The 20,630-nt window shown below is 42.5% G+C and overlaps 2 protein-coding genes across 3 annotated transcripts in view; both read left to right on the plus strand.

Annotated features, from left to right (window-relative positions):
- LOC147905674 (protein THYLAKOID ASSEMBLY 8-like, chloroplastic) overlaps positions 1-20,630 on the plus strand; it is a 156,292-nt gene that overhangs the window by 13,687 nt on the left and 121,975 nt on the right. The window lies entirely within an intron of this gene.
- Positions 15,499-17,950, plus strand: LOC147905675 (bifunctional L-3-cyanoalanine synthase/cysteine synthase D2-like). Its single transcript, XM_087373979.1, has 8 exons — positions 15,499-15,694; positions 15,793-15,906; positions 15,995-16,122; positions 16,249-16,451; positions 16,567-16,692; positions 16,796-16,954; positions 17,064-17,257; positions 17,415-17,950. The coding sequence occupies exons 1-8, from the start codon at positions 15,644-15,646 to the stop codon at positions 17,562-17,564; spliced, it is 1,125 nt and encodes a 374-aa protein (XP_087230105.1). The 5' UTR covers positions 15,499-15,643; the 3' UTR covers positions 17,565-17,950.

The following is a 20,630-nucleotide window of genomic DNA, read 5'->3' on the forward strand; positions in this document are numbered from 1 at the left end:
GCTCTTGTAGCACTATCTGGCAATCTATTCAGTAGATTTGATCTATTTTTCTCACCAAAGATTTGGAGAGTGGTGTACATTATAGTAGACCACCCCCACATTATATATTCTCTTGTAGCATCACCCAACTGTCTGACTATAATTGGCGTATTTCTATTCTCCCATAAATGTGTTTATAATTCCAACTCTTTGATTTCCCATGATTGATTTCGCAATGCCCCCTTGATCGTCATAATGCCCCCTTGTATCCTTAAAGGACATGTATTCATCCAATACAAGATCTACTTAACTTGGCATATAGGGTACTCTTGTAGTTGGAGCACTCTTCACGTGCCCATGTCATTGCAATTATATTCTTGAGGGATGCGTATTCATCCAATGAGAGCCCACGATGTTGCAAATTTTGTATAAGTATTAGTAGCCTTGGGAATTGAAATATGAAGCTAAGCTCAATGTTGATTAAGCTATTAATAAAATATATACTAGAAGGGAATTCACCATTCCATGATACATTTTTGGATTAAAATGACACTTGAATATGACCGATGTGATATATGTGTCATAGTTCATTTATGGATACATTTATTTTTCTTGCACATGTCACACATTTCTTTTCTTGACTAAGGAGAACTCATTGGTTTTCTAGCATCATTTCTTTCCCCTTGAATTTTTTGTGCATCTCCTTTAGCTCGTTGTTTGCCCCCAACATTGTAGCCATCGTAGCGGTCATAGGAGCCATCACGGTTGGTTTCCACCATCCTTCTATGTTGAAGGAGATTTTCAACCTAGTTCCTACCACTTCTCCTTTTTTTCCTTCTTGTTGGATTGATATCCACACTTTGTCTATCCATAAATTTCCTTGGTACCCTTCACTCTCTCCACATGGATGGTTTCATTAGGTGGTCACAACTTCTTTGAATTCTTGCCGAGTGGGGACAACTACTTTACCTTCTTGTTGGGTGGAGGTTCACAACTTGGCTCTCCATACATTTCTCAAGTAGCTCCCACTCTCTCCTCATGGGAAGTTTTAGCATAAAGATGCAACTATCCTATACATGACTTAGGCAATAGCATATTACCAAATCTACATTTTGATGTTGCCTTTGTCTATGCCCAAAAGCAATACACATAAATGGGTTGACCACACTAGGGCCATTAGATCTGGCACTCATCTATGATGTGATGATGGCATATCATGCACTTGAGGCCCTCATTTTATGTATGATGTTATGAGAATCATTATCTCAGCTTGCTCATTGGTAGGATGCCTTTTGATTGTTGCCTCCCTCAACCTCAAGGTGTAGATAATGTCCTTGAGTAGCACCACTATATGCTTGCTCTAGGCAATGGCTTATTTGAATCATGAAGTTGTCTACCATTGACAAGGGCCCCATGCAAGTAACTTTATCCATTAAAGCTTATTCAAACAATGCCATTCCATGCACCTCTAAGTGGAAAATAAATTGGAACTTTAAAATGCCCCCATTTGTGCAAACTAAAATGCAACATTTTGGCTTGGGGATGCACTACTAAGAAACCCCATGTATCACGTGCATTCAAGGGGTATTTAAGAGACCTCTCACTGAAAATCCCCCCCCCACATAAAACAACCCCTGTCTACTTATGAACTAATAGTTTTTTGTCCAAAGTTGAATTAAAAATGCCTCCTATTATTGTAATCCCATTAAATGTTTTCATGAAGTTGAATTAAAAAGGCCCTCCTTTTGAATGCACAAGGTACACTAACATTCTATGAGGTAAACCCCCTAAGATATTGTACACATTGTCCTAGCAAGACTTCCCATATACAAGTGAAGGCACATAAACCAAACAACACATTGACCTAGCAAGAGTTCTAATAATATGCTTTATACAAGTGGATACACATAAACCAAACAACATCCAAGCACCATTACACTTCTCATCCTAAACATATTGTCGTGATACATATCACAAACTCGTGGATGGGAATAATGGGACAAGCACTTTAAGTATTGTGTTTTCTCTAAGAGAGAAAGTAAGAGCATAAGAAGAAAATTGATATGAAAATCTTGCTTTCACTTTTGCAGTGGACAACCTTGTGTGGTCCACTACTCTAGGGATCTAGATGCAAGAAATGAGCAATACCATGCTCATTTCTTGTGGTTGGCTACTGTAGGGATCTAGGTGCAAGGAAAAAGCAATACAATGCTAGATTTACAAGCCAAGGTCAAATCACTAGGAGCATGCATTCAAGTTTTAGTAGAGGGAAACTTTGCTCTAGGTATGGAACACTCATGAATGAACCGATGAAGGGAGTGGCCAAAGAGAATGTCTACAGAAAAAAACATTTGAAATGAATATATAACATTGTTAGGTTCCTAAATCATTGCCTATCTATGAATTCAGTAATAAACACGTCAAATTTTCAAAAATTGAATGAACCTACTGAATTGAGAATGATGCCGTAGTGGTTGAGTGACAGCAACAATGGAACTGTTTGCAAGCAATATACTTCAAGTGCATAACCCATTCCACTTCTCAATAGGACCTTCCATTTTGGCAATGCTATCTTCTATGTAATTGATGATTTTGCAAGCAAAAATAGTGTGGGACAATAGCCAGGTCACAGAATACTTTTGTCTCTGAATATCATCTTTCAAAGAGATTTGCCACAACTAGTGGAGGATGCATTGAACAGTTTCCCTCATGCTTTAAAGTGCTGAGTACATATTGTGTTAGCAATAACCTCCGAAGCGCTTCAACGATGCCTTTGTATGTCTTAAATCTTGTATTAGCACAATGCTTCTAGTGCTCCCTTTCAATTACTTTAATGCATCCCGTGGTATAATATAAAAGATATTACAACACTACATGCAACACGTTAAAAACCAAGAATAATTTTCAAAGAAAATGTCCCCCTACTCCGTCATTTATTTATAATTTAAATACAATGCAAATAATCATGTCTGAATGAGTTAAATGTCATTTTCACATCATATAAAATATAATTGCGCATTGTTTTATTAAATAGACACAACTACTATGACAAGAAATAAGAATTCAATCACATTTGTATTGTATATGTTCATGTGTATATTTCTATCTAATATGTATGTATGTGTTACTCACTTGAGCTCTTTTGCACAATAAAATATGACAATTTAAATAATAAGAATGGTTTGCAAATGAACAATACACGATGGTAAGCAATACCACAAAAGTATGTGATAATTGAAAATGGTGGCTCAACTTCTCATTTCATGGCACATAGCTACCTACCTAAATATAGGCAATCAAAACATATTCAAAATCGTAGTTAAGTCTAAATATATGCGATCAAAACATATGTAGCTAGCTTGTCATAGGCAGCATTAGTAACAAACTCCATTGCAAGGTAAGCAACAAATCCTTCGCAATGTACACAACAGCTTCCACCACACAAATCACATCTTGTTCAAGGAAACAAGAACACCATAAATGTCAGCCAAGCCTATCTTCTCGGTGTAGAATATAATTTTTGCAATTGATTTAGCCTGCTTTCACTAATGCTGAGACTTGAAAGAAGAGGGTGTAATCTGCAAAAGATGAAAAGAGCCCAAGTATAGTTTTCACCCGAAATTAATGAATGCTTTGGGGGATCAAGGCTTCTGCTTCCACCTAAGTGAAGGTGTTGTCCTCAATGAGTAAGGTAAATAGAAGAAATAGTGCAAGGAGGTTGGGCATTGGCATATTGGAGTTTGAGCTGATGGTTTGTGTGGAGGAAAGGAGTTGCTGGTGATGTTTAAGCTTATATGGGAATGAAGTCCCAACAAAAGGAAGAGCGCTCTTAAGTGGAGGGGCAGGGAGAGCATTTCCATGAACGCCTCTTTGTATCTACAATTTTTTGTAATCCAATCAAGAGAGCACGAACAATCTTCTCAAAGAGGCCGCCCCAATAGGCCCTACTCTTGTTTGTATGTTTGAGGAGGCTACCACATGGTGGCACCATGAAAGTTGCTACTAGTTGTTACAGCAAGTTTCATGAGAGTCAATGCTGCCATTGTTGGCAATGCTACTAATTGCTACAACAAGTTTCATGAGGTCAAGGAGATGGGCGAGCAGTTTCATGAAAGTCAATGCTGCCATTGCTACTAATTGTGAGCAAGTTTGATGAAAGTCAAGGAAGTGGGTGAGCATTTCCTTGAACACCTCTCATTATCCACAATTTCTCCCAATCAAACAATTGGTTGGCAATGGTTAGAACCATTTTCATGAAAGTCAATGGGCGAGCTTTTTTATGAAAACCTCTCACTATCTACTGTAAGAAAACAATACAACGTCTGTGCTCAACAGATAACAGGATCTCGTATGCAAGAGAGAAAACAGATAGTATGGAGAATCAAAAAATTTGATTACTATAAAACTGATACAATAGATGGCGCTGCCTCCCAGCCGTGCACTCCTGTGAAAGAAGCTTTGATGGCGAGCTGGAAATAGTAGAAGATGGAGGCTGGATGCTAAGGAATCACGATAGCTGTAGCTAGTGATGAAATGGGCTTCATGGGCTTGCTCTTATATAGCCACCACAAGTAGTCGGTTAGACCCGATTGGGTGACCGACCCAGTTCGCTCAAAACGGTCGACGGGGGGTTGGTCCCAAAATAGGCCATCGACCACATGATAGAACCGGTGTGCAAAATAGAGCAACTAACCTATGGTCACCGTTTGGTCGCCCAGAGCCATCCGGGATCATCTGAGGCTCCAAACGGGCCTCACAACCCGAGTGGGCTGCCTCGAGAAATGCTCCATCTACCCTCAGTGCGATTAGTCATGGGATGCCTTCCTGCACTTGCATGTAGCCTAGTTGGCAGTGTGCCAACTCTATCTTAAGCCATCCAGCCATCAGGCCACACATGGCCCCCATCTGGTGTCCAAACCAAGAACTACCAGGTAATCGAGCTACTCAAATGCCTTCTCCTCATATGGGGGGCTTACAAGTAGAGTTCGCTGGTTCCCGTGTAGTTACACGAGAGTGGAGCATTGATATCTAACACCCCCCCTCAATGTCCACCTGCAAGTGAACTTACTTTTTCGATCCAATGCCAAGTCGATGAAGATGCCTCTCCAGCAAGTCTCTTCCAAGAGCCTTCATGAAGGTGTCCGCAGCATTCTCTGTAGTCAGATAGTACACCAAGTCGACCTCTTCATCCATGATGAGCTCGCGTACAAAGGGATATTGAATCTCAAGGTGTTTTGTGTGACCGTGGAACACAGGGTTCTTTGCAATCGCCATGCAACTATGATTATCGTGTAGGCTTGTTCTGCATTGCACCCATGGCCCCTAAAATCCTCCTCAACCACACTACCTCACAAGAAGCAAAGCATGCTGATTTGTACTTGGCCTCGGTAGAAGAAAGAGAAACTATGGGTTGCTTCTTGCTGACCCATGACACAACTCCAGGTCCAAGTGAGAAACAATAACCTGTCACTGATCTCCTACTGTCCACGTCTCCTGCCTGCCCTCCAATGGTTCTCCCGGGGCTTATTGGAAAACCTACTTAGTACACTAGTTGCAAAACTGATGTCCAGCCACGTGTTGCATAAGTAAATCAAGCTGCCCACAAGTCTTCTATACTTCACTTCGTCCACCAATGGTGATGAATCCTCATTTGAGAGCTTCACGACAGCCTCCATAGGGGTACCAACTGTCTTGCCCTTAGCCATGCCAAATGCCTTCAGTATCTCTCTAGCATACTTCAGCTGTGAAATGAAGATCTGTTTCGGCTCTTGCCAAACTTCAATCCCCAAACAGAAATGCATCAGTCCGAGGTCTGTCTTTTCAAACTCTCTTCCTAGCAAATGCTTTGTCTGTGAGATCTTCTCTTCATGGTTCCCTGTTATGACAAGGTCGTCCACATAAAGAACCACAATCATACACTTGCCTCCTTCTCTGAAGATATACAAATTTGCATCAGATGGGCTCCTCTTGAACCCGTTTTGTAGAAAGTAGGCATCAATGCATTGGTACCACGCTCGTGGGGCCTGTTTCAACCCGTAAAGTGCCTTCTTCAGTTTATAGACTTTACCTTCTGAACTGGGGATCTCAAAACCTAGTGGTTGTTCCACGTATACCTCCTCCTTGAGATCTCCATTCAGAAAGGTGGATTTTACATCCATCTGAAACACGGGGCAACTTCCCTGGGTAGCTAAAGCCAAAACACTGCGAATTGTGGTTAGTCGAGTTGTGGGAGCAAAAGTATCCTGATAATCAAAACCATGTACCTGTGCGAATCCTTTTGCCACGAGCCGATCCTTGTACTTATCCAATGTGCCATCGGACTTGTACTTGGTCTTGTACACCCACTTGGTGCCGATTACCTTGCGTTTTGGTGGTCGATCCATAAGGTCCCAAGTGTTGTTCTTCATTATGGAGCCATACTCCGACTACATAGCCTCCATCCACCTGTCATCACCCTATGCCTCTTCAAGACACTTGGGTTCTTCAACACAAATCACCTCTGTCATCAATGCGTAGTTGATCAAGTGTTTCTGCGCCCTTCTTTGCTCCTCTAATCTCTTGGACCGGTGGTGTTCGGATGGTTCCTCCTCAATGGTTGGAGGTTCTCTGCCATCCAAAAGCTGCTTTACCCACTTCGGGAATGGCCATTGCCATTGTGGTTCTACAGGGTCTTCTTCCTCTTCTTTGTCTTGAATCCTCCCAAGCACCGTTGGGGGAGTTCGGCCTATTGTTGGTGGTGGTACTTGATGGATATCTTGGTCCTGGTTGTTTGGGAAGGAAGCATCCTCCTCCAATTGATGTGGCTGTTCTGAGAAGACCACATCGCGACTTACAATTACCTTCTTGGTAATAGGGTTATAGAGACGGTAACCCTTCGCCTCTTTACTATAGCCCAAGAAAATACACTTCTGGCTCTTTGGTTCCCATTTGGTTCTATTAGCATCAGGGACATGCATAAAATAGTCACATCCAAAAACTCTGAAATGTGTAGCTGAAGGTTTTTTACCAGAAAAGGCCTGCAGTGGAATCATCCCATTCACAGCCTTCATGTAGCTACGATTCAGAATGTAAACTATAGTGTTACATGCTTCAACCCAGAAAGTCTCTGGCAAATCTTTTCCTTTCATCATACTCCGGCCCATTTCGCAGATGACGCGCATGCTGCGCTCTGCTACTCCATTTTGCTGTGATGTATGTGGTGGGGGTTTCTGCCTCTTGATCCCGTGACTTTTGCAGTAACTCTCGAATTCAGTTGATGTGAACTCTCCACCTCTGTCTGATCTCAACTTCTTCACCTTCTTCCCCATTTCTTTCTCGACCATTACATGCCATTCCTTGAACTTACTAAAAGCCTCGTCGTCTTTAGTCTTCAGGAAGTATATCCATATCCTTCTACTATAGTCATTGATCAGCATCATGAAGTAGTTGGAACCACCCAAAGCTTCCATCTCCATCTTTCTGCAGAGGTCCGTGTGAATGAGCTGTAGAGGAGCCTTTGCCCTGCTGGCCTCTTTAGGAAAGGGATGCCGATGCTGCTTGCCCAGCATGCAAGCTTCACATACATCGGGCAGATCTACAATTTTTGGTAGGTCTGCAATCATTCCACTTTTATGCATCTCCTTCAAAGAACTAAGGTTTAGATGACCAAACCTCTCATGCCACAGCTTAGTGTTCTTCACATCCGCTCGAGCACTGAAAGCTGAGAGTTCATAGATGTTGCGGCGTGTACCTTTACCAACGACCTTCCCTTGAAGATCTAAAATCTGTGCGCCATTCTTATTGAAGTGAACTTTGAGGTCCCGATCCGTGATCGCAGAAATGGATAACAAGTTCCTCTTGATATCTGGCACATAAAGAACATCGGACAACTGTTTTACAACTCCATGACTTGAGAGCAATCATACCTTTTCCTTTTGCTAAACATTTTGCATCATTGCTGACTGCTACCAGGATGTCATTCCCTACCGGCTGTAGAGAGGTATACCAATCCTTGTGACTGGTCATGTGGCGCGATGCACCACTGTCATTGATCCATGGTTCATCTGCAAGTACATGAACTGCCTCCATGCAAATCTCCTCAATTGCTACGAACAAAGCCTCGTATATTTTCAGTGCATAGGATATATCAAGGCTTCGGCTATTAGTAAAGACAGCTGCAGCATGAAGATCCTCCTCTCCTATTGCCAAAGACATACTTGTTGCCATCAATGCCCTGTCGTGAATTTTTTATCCAAAAGCATTGATAGTAGTCAGATGGTATAAGCTCGTATGCGCTTAGGATGGTCTTCATCTTGAACTTCAAGAATGGGTAGTTAGTGCCGTCCAAGTTTTCGCTTTTGCCAAACGGTGGGATTCGCAGTCTTGCGGGCTGGGCCATCTCTCACAATCTGCTCGCAAACAGAAACACATTACCAAATCTTCTTACTAGAGTCCAGGCTTTGATACCATGTAAGAAAACAATACAACATCTGTGCTCAACAGATAACAGGATCTCGTACACAAGAGAGAAAACAGATAGTATGGAGAATCAAAAAATTTGATTACTGTAAAGCTGATACAATAGATGGCGCTGCCTCCCAGCCATGCACTCCTGTGAAAGAAGCTTCGATGGCGAGCTGGAAACAGTAGAAGATGGAGGCTGGATGCTAAGGAATCAGGGTTGCTATAGCCAGTGATGAAATGGGCTTCACGGGCTCGCTCTTATATAGCCACCACAAGTAGTCGATTAGACCCAATTGGGTGACCGACCCAGTCCGCCCAAAACGGTCGACTGGGGGTCGGAGGCCACCGACCACACGATAGAACCGGTGCACAAAATAGAGGAACTGACCTATGGTCACCATTTGGCCCAAAGCCATCCGGGATCATCTGAGGCTCCAAACGAGCCCCGCAACCCGAGAGTGGGTTGCCCCAGGAAATGCTCCATCTACCCTCAGTGCAGTCAGTCATGGGATGCCTTCCCGCACTTGCATGTAGCCTAGTTGGTGGTGTGCCAACTCTATCTGAAGTCGTCCAGCCATCAGGCCACACATGGCCCCCATCTTGTGTCCAAACCAGGACCTACCGGCGGATAACCAAGCTACTCAAATGCCTTCTCCTCATATGGGGGGCTTACAAGTAGAGTTAGCTGGTTCCCCTGTAGTTACACGAGAGTGGAGCATTGATATCTAACATCTATAATATTTTACCTATTAACCATGGACAAAGGAGAAAAGAAGCAAGGACATGTGTCAACTTGGAGATGTGAGAGTTTTTGAAGAACCTTTGAAACTACTAGCCTTCAATAATTTAGAATTGGAAGTGACGCATACATTTGGAATTCTCATCTTCAATTTCCATACCTCAATTGTCAAAGGTGATGTTCTTCTTCCTCATCATAGTTCTCAGACAGTGAGATTGCGATTTGGATTAGATCTCATCTTCATTTGCCAAACCTCACTCAACAAACTTAAAGTTCTTCTTCCTCACCATAGTTCTAATACTGTGATCGTGATTTGGATTGGAGAGTGTGATAGCAATTTGGATTGGAGATAGGAAGCAATGCCCAGATTCCCCCTCTTCATCGGCAGAACATCAATCATAGTCTGTGTTGGTGTTATTTGAGAAAGCATAGGTGAAATGACTACTCAAAGTAGTCACATAGGGGGTTTTGGTTTTTCTTTTCCTTTTCACTTTTGTTTTCTTCACCTATGTGACTAGTCAACGTAGTCACATAGGTGGTTTTTGTTTCCCTATTCAATCTCTTATTTGAGAGTTATTTGAGAAAGCATGGGTGAAACGACTACTCAAAGTAGTCACACGCACTTTCCCTCGAGCATTATGACAACTCAAGTGCACTTGCTTGTGCACATAGTTGATGAGGTGGCCGTTGCAAGTACCATTCATCATCGGTGGATGCCTTTTCGTTTTGGTTTTTCTTTTCCTTTTTCCTTTTGTTTTCTTCATCAGTGTAGTCACATAGGTGGTTTTCGTTTTCCTATTAAATCTCTTATTTGAGAATTATTTGAGAAAGCGTAAGGCAAGGGTACTAGGCTTGAACTACACTACGTTTTCCTTGTTTCTAACTGTACAAAGAAATGGTACTCAGCTGCTCTGTGAATTTAGAAACAAGAATCTTATGAAACAAATCACATACAAAGAACTAAACAAGAATCTTATGAAACAAATCACATACTAGTTTTCGATCAAAGAACTAATCACAGTAATCCCAAGTAGTTTTTTATCAAAGAACTAATTACTAGAAACAAGAATCTTATGAAACATACACATTCAAATCACAGTAATCCTAGGCACTTTTTGATCAAAGAACTAATTACTAGATAGAAGAATTGAGAGATGTGTTACTAATGGAGCTAGAGATGGAAGAATAATCTCTTAATGATCAATGCTATCTCTATTTTTGAGGATAACTGGGATGCAAGGCAATATTGTAATTTGGACCGAAAGCAATTCACTATGCATATTGCATTAGCAATCTATCAGGAGCGCACCCATCCATCAAAATTCATCAAGTGTCCATGAGAATGTTGTAGGCCCAAATCTAAGATGGCTGGGTTGGACCGAGAGACATGTGGAAGGGTCGCATGATCTCCCACAAAAAGACATCCAAAGCTTAGGAAATTCGGAGTGTATGCAAAATGGTCATGCGGAGCATTCCTACTATGGCCGACATGAGCCATGTTAGGATTTCTCCATGAAGTTGATGCAACTTGCCATATAGATGTTATCTTCTTGCTCTTTGTCTCGTCAACTATATCCTCGATTGGGTTGTATTAATTTTAGAGCAGTCGTCGTAAAACATAATAACATAAAAACCCAAACCCACTACACCTTCTATTTCACACAACTAAATGTAAAGTTAACAATAAAAACCCAAACCCATGACCCTTCTATTTTGCACAGCTAAATACAAAGTTTGTGATCCCTGTTAGAGGTTGTTCATGTGGAAGAATTGCCAGAAATTCTTCCTCCAACTCTATAAGTCCACCTTAAGGAGAACCAAAAAGATGCCGCAGCATCGCGCAGGCTCCCTACTAGTTTCTCCTAATCAAACAAGAGAGCACAAATGCCAAAAATAGTAGGAATAGAAATACAGCAAAGACAATAGGAAATCTTTCAACCTGCATTTTTAGAAATATGCCAAATTTTTTAAGGAATATGGTCCCCACTATCCACACTACCCCTAAAAGGGGCGGGCTATAGCAATGATTAAGTTTCCCTTGGAATTTGGATTGATGGACATGTGGAAGCCAAAGAACTGATTTAGCTTGAGTTCAGTGGAGCCTACATGGTACCCATGCACCGTTTGAGGTTTTTTTTTCTTCTCTGCTAGTCAACGAAATGTGTCTAAGGGTCCCTTCAAATTTATGTTTCTCCTGCACAATCTCCTTGCTTGCCTCCAATTGCAGGCCCTTGCCCTCAGCTTCAGCTGCATGGGCCTCACTGGTCTCTATGGCCTGAGGAAAATCAACATCACTGTCATCCAGTATGCTATTGAAGGTGGGGCCACATTCCTTGACACTATTAACATTTATGGCCCTTTCACAAATGAGATTCTAGTCGGCAAGGTGTGCATCACATCCACTTGAATTTGGACATGCCTTTGAAGAATTTGTTTAACAAAATTGTTTTCCATACTAGGCCATCAAACATTTCTCGTGCAAGAAGGTACATCTCACCACTAAGTTTGGAAATGTCTTTGAGAATGGCAATTTTGGTGTGAAAGGGTCATGGGACTATGTGTGCAGTGCTTGCAAGGCTAGCCTGAAGAGGTTGGATGTTATTGATATTTATTATCAACATCGTGTTAACAAAACTGTCCTCATAGAGGAAAGAATTTGTACTATCTTTCATCTCCATTGAATTTAGACTTTTAGGATCTAAATGCAATTACATGATTTAAAAGAATGTCCGATATATGGCTTTCCTATTAAGTGCATATCTCTTTGGAGGGCATAACGACAAGATGGCTCCCCTATTTCTTTAGACTTTAGAACTCATTTTAGGCTATTCTTCATGTTTCTTGTGAGGAAAAGGGGGAGAACTGAAGAAACTGGTGGGAGAAGGAAAAATCAAGTACAATGTCAGTGTCGACACCATTAAACAAGCTCATGCTGTTGATCCAATCGCTACTTTGCAGCTCGACTAGTCAGGGACATTGAAGAAGATGTGATTCCAACTTGCAGGTTTCTATTGTCAATTTTGGTCATAAGTATGATTCCTCTTTGATAGGTCATGTGCAAGAAGATGACGTTAACAGAATAGAATTTAAGCGCCAATGGCCTCTTGCTAATTTTATTAAGGTCAAGTAAAATAGCCAACCAATATAGGACAATTGGCATGATGAAATCCTGAACTCAGAATGATTGGGTTAATGAAACGGCAAAGAGGCGGCAAAGCCCTCAAAAAAGAGATTTCTCTCTAACAAAATGGGATTCAACCCTCATAAAATAGGGAGTTATAGGCTTCTACAAAAGAACCCCTTTGTGGAGTCTCTATGAAAAAGGGGTAGTGCACTCGGCACTTGTGCTTCTTGTTTGTTTTGAGTGACGGTGTTTCTATGTGGAACACTAACACCCACCAGACTACTCATGTGAAATTGTTTCTTCCCACCTTATTTTATTCAATGCCACCTCAAATAGAAATACTCCAAAGACAATAGGAATTCTTTCGACTTGCATTTTTAGAAATATGCCAAAAACAATAGGAATGTGGTCCCCACTATCCTTTTTTGTTTGTTTGAGTGCTGGTATTTCTGTGTATAGCACTAACACCCACCATACTACTCATCATGGAGAATTGTTTCCCCCCACCTTATTTATTTGGTGTGACCTCAAGTGTGGATTCCTTGCTCGGTAACTATTCTTGCGCTTGAGTTTCTGCCCTTCGATTGTCAATTTACATACATCCCACTATCCTTTGCATCCGAGGTTCATCTCATTTGGCCTTTACATAATAATAAAGAATACTACTATCTTCATATGTTGGTCATCGATAATCACGGCATAATTATCCTCATATTGATAGTTATAATGGCTAGATGCTCATGTATGAGGGTTAGCTAAAGAAATGTCACCCTCGAACATGAAGTTACTCATTATTTATAAGTCTATAAATACTAGTAATTGTAATTATGTTGCACATGTATACAAAGCCCTAGGACATGTTTACATTAGAACTAGGTTTTTCATGTAACAATTCTCATAGAAATTTTACTAACATAACAGGCAGCATGACTCTAGAAAACAATAATATTGAGAACTAGGTTTTTTATGTAACAATTCTCATAGAAATTTTACTGACATAATAGGTAGCATGACTCTAGAAAACAATAATATTTATATGTATTGCACAATTCTTCATCACATCTCTAAATATTTGTGTCAAGTGCTTATTAAAGTGCATCAACTAGCCATTCTTTATAGAGCATGTTATAGTGGATTGCGAAATTTGGATCTTTGGTAAATTAGAGCATTTCAAAACATATTATAGTTGATTGAAATTTGGATTTTTTGAAACTTAGAGCTTTCTAATTTTATGTCAAAATAAGATTGGATAATAGTGCATATAAGTATAACTTGGAAGAGCCATAACTTATCTACTCCTTAGGGAATTGAGACAACAACTCTTGGTTGAGTCAGCTAACCAAGATACTTCACACCAAATTCTAGGCTAATGGCCAAAGCATATAGTGTGATATCTAGAACTCACCATGCAACCATAAAGCCATTATCTCACCCTAGACTATTAGAGGTCATAGAAAAGAAGCTTATTATACCCTACCCTCCCATACCACATGAGCCCCTTCCATTAAGGAAGCATTGAATTAGCTTTCTAGCCTCAGTCTTGGTAGGGATAGTTGCTTTGACTGGAGGAGAACTAGATTCAAAGCCAATATATAGTGTAGGCCATTCAGGAGCGGCAAAGAGCATGGATGAACTGTAATATCAAATTTAAGACTTTTGAGGTGGATGATTGGTGTTAGTGTACCATATTGCAGGTTAGGGGGGTTTCCAAGCAAGCTACAACTAAGATATCAGGGATCATACTAGATCGTGGAGGATCTAAAACAGGGAACATTCTGGATTGCAAACTTGCATGGCAATGTATTCCCAATGCTAGCGAACGGATTTTGCATGAATCCTTTATAGGTTTATGAGAGTAGACAACCTATTTGGAGGATCCGAAGTCAGAAGTTTTGGTTAGGACTGTATTTGGATATAATACTGCAGTGGCGACGGCCCATTTTCAGTTGATTGACAGATTACACATGTGTGTCACTTCGAAGCGATCCTTTAAACTACATATGTTTGATTCCAGGATTCATTTCAACAACATCCTTGTCCTTGTGCTCAATTGCAATGTGCGAGAAGTCGTTTCCATCACTTTAAAACTTAGCATGCAAGGTCTATTGTGCACAACTACATTGTTGGTGAGTCACACAACAACTGACACAACCAATGCAACCTCAAGTGCACAAACAGAGTCTAATTTATAGACACTTTCAAACAACATGGGCAAGCAGAGCCATCCCATACTCTCTGTTCCAAAGCGCATAAATTCTGTGGAGCCATCCCATACTCTCTGTTCCAAAGGGCAGAAACTCATAGAATTGGAAGAGGATATCGTAGAGTCGGAGCTCAAAGGTGCAAAACTTTCAGTACCAAGTGGTTATGAGACGTTGACTTAGGGCCTTTACACACCACCCAAGCCCTTGCCCGCCAAGCCTTTGTTATAGGGGCGTGGTGCCACATTGAAAGAGATGATTGGATCCACCAAAAAAGGGGGGTGGACAAAGTTGGGCATCCAAGACCCCCCGTCCAAGAGTATGGGCGGGGGTTTTACATAGGTGAAAGCATTTATTGCATCAAGGTTGGTGGGGCTTGAACCTACAATACCTTGCCACATACTTTGTAATGGCATGGGCGGTGTGTAATGATCTGTTCTTTCCTAGTCAAAAGGAAGAAAATTGAGGCTTTGGGCGAGTGGGGGTTTGGTCTGTAAAGACCCTTACTAAGAGTGCAGCCACATGCCACCATTGGAAACCTCCAAAGCTCCAATCTTGGCTTCTGCACCTCACATTTCAGATTTCAGGAGAATTGGAGCTCCTGGCGGGAAAGGAAGCCTGCAAGGCACGCTGGTTGAGGCAAGGTACGTGCCAAAGCTCCTATCTCCAAGAATGGAGCTTTGGAGGTCTCACAGCGGGGGTTTCTTCCCACCTCTGTTCAACATCCAGGTCGCTAATCTCCAGCTTGGTGGCTTTCAAGATGCATTGATTGCACTTTCCACCACCGCAGTTCACCGCCGTTTCGCTCTGTCTTGGGCATACGATGATCTCTCCATGTGGCCAGAATCCACACCGCCAAACCTCTCCTTTCGATGGTTTTCCCTCCCCATGTGGCCGTGCTCTAATTATTCTAACTTGGACTCTTGAAGCTTTGCCAACGCTCATCTGATTGTGAGGCGTTGACCTTTAGGTGTATATTGTAGATTCGTTGAATTGGGCCATTCGTACAAAACTCAGCGCGGCTCTCGCACAGTGTGACATCCCAAATTTCGTACAATTGGCTCCAGCTCGACAGGACCTGCTCTTCTGTCGCCTCCGCTACAGAGACTAGGACCCTTCCAGTACATTGTGTACGAATTTATCTTTCGCTATAAGATCATGGACGAGCATGTCAATAGGTTTTCAGTCATCCCGCCTCCAGCAGATCCTGTAAGGCTCCACGCTTCAAACTCTGGGGGGACGGCGGGCGGAGGGAGAGGCAGAGAGAGAGATATTGATTTGAGGAATATAAATGTTGCTACTTTCAGATCGCGACTCCAGAGTCTGGAGGATTCCTTGGGAAGTATCGCACGTTCGCCAATGAGGGAGCTTCTTGTGATCCACCAGCAGGGAAAGAAAACATTGCTCGCGACATTACACAGGTTATCCTTGTCGTGAGATCCAAGTTGATCGTCAGTTAGGAATCTGTGGCTTCACCCTCAGGACAGATTGTCTTCATGTTCAATGCAGTTGATCGGGTGGACTCCACTGGTGGAGCTACAGAACATTGCAAATACCGAGGGAGCTTTGGCGAGAATCATTGGCAAGCTCGAATATCAGCAGCCTCTGGGTTCAGTAAAAGACCGAATCGCCCTACCGTATGATGTCTAAAACATTTGTGTCTGCATTATGCCCAGCTTTTGTGTCCTGTATTGCGCTGAAATGTAGCGTCTTATTCTGCTAGTTGCATTATGCATAAGCTTAGAATTTCTTGAATTCAACAGGATGATTGAAGATGCTGAAAGCCGGGGGCTCATACAGCCTGGCGTGACCACCCTTGTCGAGCCTACAAGTGGAAACACTGGCATCGCTCTTGCTTTTGTTGGCATTCGGAGAGGGTATAAGGTGGCCTTGATTATGCCTGCTACCTATTCGATGGAACGTCGTATGATCTTGCGGGCATTGGGTGCAGAGATACACATCACGGGTTCGCTCCCTTGAAATACTAGGTTATTCGTAGGTTGTGTACCCTATTGATTGTAGTCCTTAAACAATATGTATACAACCTTCTAAAAATATGTATAAAACATGATACACTCCAGATCCCGCGCTAGGGTTTGCAGGAGTATTCGGAAAAGCTAACGAATTACTTGCCACCATCCCAAACTCACACATGCTGAATCAACTGGAGAATCCTATGAATCCTGAGGCTCATTTTCGAACCACAGGTAAATCTTGTAGGTGCTAGCCTATTGTCCTAGCGAGTCGTCAATTCTACGTTTGAAATAATGCGACTATTCTATGCAAGCTGATGCCCATTGAAGTGTGCAGGGCCAGAAATTTGGAAGGACACAGCCGGAAAGGTGGACATTCTCATTGCTTCTGCTGGTACTGGTGGAACTTTCTCAGGAGCTGGAAGGTATTTGAAGGCACAAAAAGCATCTGTAAAGATCATGGTTGTAGAGCCCTCTGAAAGCCCTGTCTTATCAGGTATCTTGGTTGTGCGTATCTCCTATGCCGATCCCTATTCTTTACTTCTATTACTGAAAACTTGCAATCTGGTAGTTCTTGGAGGTTAGCTTAGATTGCATGTTTATAGGTGGGTGCAAGGGTTCACACAAGATCCAAGGTATTGGCCCTGGTTTTATTCCAACGGTCACAGACGTCACTGTTGCGGATGAGATTCTCACAGTCTCTAGTGAGGAAGCGATAACATTTGCACAAAGGCTTGCCAGGGAGGAAGGTTTATTTGTGGGCATTTCTTCAGGAGCTGCATTTGCTGCAGCTTTAGAGGTATGCACCCTCCTCTCTCTGTGATGTATACATGTGTAGAGATGTGCATACATGAAGCATTTCTGCTTGTGCAGAAGGTTTAGAGAAAAAGCCCATATTGCAAGAACTATAGATCATCGTTTCAAATCTTCCTCAAGTCTAGTATGTGTGTCAACAGGTGGCAAAGAGACCAGAAAATGCTGGCAAGATGATTGTGACAATCTTACCGAGTGGTGGGGAGCGCTACCTAACCACAGAATTGTTTTCCTCTATCAGAGAGGAATGTATGAAGATGACCTTCTCAGAAACGCAGCGACCAGACTCGTAAAAGAAACTCACAATGTTCCCCCTTCTTTTAATTGTATCAGATAGATACATCAATGTGAAATGTATGCAGAGGAAGAATACAACCCTTGTAGAGTAAAAATGATATGTTATTAGGACAGTATGATGATGCATCACGATAGAAACTCAGTACGAAGACTGTGTATAAATGGATGCTGAAGTATGTGTGGGTGTGTGGATTTGTAAGTGTGAGAGCATACTTTTATACTATGGTCTACACCCACTGTTGGGTGCTGATGACGTCAGTGGGGATGTCATAGTAGCTAGTCCCTGCTATGCGTGATGGAGTTTATGGTTTTCAATCTTATGAGTGACTCTCGTGAGATTGAAACTGCACTATGTTGTGTTTTTAGAGGATGAGTTTGGGAATGTTCCTGGACTCATCTAGGTATATGATGCATCACAATAGAAATAGGAGTATGCCTTTCTATATGTAATACTTATGTTGATGTATCTACACACACACACACACACACACACACACACACACACACACACACACGTGCGCGTGCATGCACGTGTGCGCGCGTGTGTTTGTGTGTGTGACAAGCAGTATTCATTAGGAAAAATATACATTCATACTGTCTCAAGATGAGACAGCTACTACTTCTAAGAATGCTGCCTTTTACAAAAAGAGTGTGTGTGTGAAGGGGGGGGGGATGCTTTTACAAAAGGAAGTGTGTGTGTGTGTGTGTGGTGTGTGTATAGATGTGTGTATCTGTATGTGTATATGTATGGCTGCTACATGGGCAGTAGATCAGGGCCCTTTTAGGGTTTCTTTGGGGCTGCCCAAAGGGCCACCAAAGACTGCCTACGTGGGCTGGCTCTGGAGCTGGAAAGAGCCCAGCCATAAGCCCAAGCAGACGGCACATGGTCTGCAGCAGTGCACAGCAGCAGAAGCAAGAAAAGGGCTGCAAGAGAGAGAGATGATCAGGTTAACAGCATGAGCAGGATCTAGTACAGGAAGTACAGCAGGTACATGTACAGCAGGCAGGAACAAATTTTCAGCAGTACGGAGGCCTGTAACAGCAGCAGGGAATGGTGGAAGGGCAGCCACAGCAGGGGCAGCACCAGAAGCAGCCGACACTGTCTGCTAGGGGCTGCTTTTATAGGTCCCACAAGCAGTCAGCTGACTGCTGACAAGACCCAGTCATGTCAGTTCTGCTTGACCGGGTTGGCTGGTCTGTAGGGACCAGTCAGCCAGTTTGGTAGGGATTTTCTCCTATAGATAGGGCCTCCATTGCAGGGGTTTATGCATTCTTGGAGTCTCACCATCAGGTCACTATCTTGGGAGGGAGAGTCAGGGATCTACATCAACACTACTTGCAGGGAAGAAGTCCAGATGTCTGCAGCATATCTAGATGCATACCTACCCACTGAAGGAGAGCATAAGAGGTGCAGAAAAGGGAGCTTTCCATCGGAGCATATCTTGCAGGAGTGCTCAGCCTTGAGCAGCTACTACTGAAGCCTATCATAGAGGCACGTGGCCACAGAGGAGGTATTTCCTTAAGAGGATGCAGAACAGAGCCTTCTTTTGGTACCGTTCCTAGCAGCGCTGGTACATATGTGGGCAAGTTTTTGTACTTGAGATTTACCTATATATCTATTGGGTTTTGGCAGTTCTCTTCAGATCTGAGTTGTCCACTCACATGTAAGCAAAGCACATGTATTTAAGTATCTGGTGATCTCGGGTTGAACCTTCTGCTGTGTAGGAGTGTTGACCTCAAGCAAGCAACCTCCCTCAGCCCGTCGCACGGCCCCTCAGTCCTTTAGCTTGTCGCAGCCCTTAGCCCCTCTAGCTTACCTTTCAGCCCCATCTGTAGCAGCACGCAGCAGGAATTTTAGCAAAGGGTTTATCAGATTTATGAAGTTCAATATGGAGTTTCCCAAGACGAAACTGTTTGCTTCAACCCCGGCCAGCAAGGCCTCATACTCTGCTATTGCAGCAACATCCAGCCCCTACACATTGACATTCAAGAGAAGGATTGACACCGATCCACATGAGCAGATTTACTACTTACAAGACAGAAGAGAGCTCAGGCTTATGGTTGCAGCCTTGGGAGGAAATTGAAGGAGATGGAGAGCAATGGCAAGAAAGAAATGATACAGGAGGTATTGCAAATACACAATGAAGCAGCAGACAGATGGTCAAAGTGAAGTAGAAAATTCAACAATGTTAGATCTTTTGAAATGCTATGTGGCTGACCAAAAATCAGATTCGGAAAGGTACCTTCCCTTGGTGGAGTTCACTGCACCACAATTGATGACCAAAGTCCAGGACATGGCTACCAATCAGGTCAAATCAATAAAGCAGGAAATTACAGTAACAATGGACAATAAAATCAACAAAAGTGAAGTGTATGAGGAAGTACAAGAACAGGAAAAAGGGGCTGCTAATACCCGGTGTCGATGCATAGGAGGACTGCTCGAGGGTTGGCATGAAGGGAGCATAACAGAAAAGATTGACCAGATTATAGCAACAACCCCTCAGATTGAATGGGACTCAAAGGTCATAGTTTCTGCTGCCCAAGTTGGGACACAAGCCAAAGTGGTTCTCAATTATAGGATGGCAAGAAGAAAGGTTCTCAAGCAAACCAATAAGCTGAGAGGCACCAAGATATGTATCTCACCCGGACTCAGCTAAAGACAAATTGACCAAAGTGAAGGACGCTCGCAAGGAAGGAAAATGGGTTGTTTATAGAGATGGAAAAGCACTTATCGAAGACTAACCCAAAGACTCTCAGTCTTAACCTGATATAATGCAGATCATAGCAAATCTATATTAACTTTGGGAGTGCTATATGCACTCCTAAGAGACTCAGTCTATAATCGATGTTTTTGGTGTGTGCGTTGTCTCATAGGCCCGTGAGGCCTCCTGCAGACGTTAATACATATTCTTTCTTCTACTTTTCTAACATGGTATTAGAGCCCAGAGTTATCATCTAGGGATAGCCTTGCTTGTTACTCAGCCAAAGAGATCGAAGAGCAGGAACCTTCTTCAGGTTGAGTCCTGGCTAAGAGGAAGGAGCTCTCACATTCAGGTATGCTT

The sequence above is a fragment of the Dipteris shenzhenensis genome, chromosome 1 (assembly GCF_047967505.1).
Source record: "Dipteris shenzhenensis isolate YYH24624 ecotype China chromosome 1, Dip_SZ_1.0, whole genome shotgun sequence".
In the NCBI taxonomy this organism is placed as follows: domain Eukaryota; kingdom Viridiplantae; phylum Streptophyta; class Polypodiopsida; order Gleicheniales; family Dipteridaceae; genus Dipteris; species Dipteris shenzhenensis.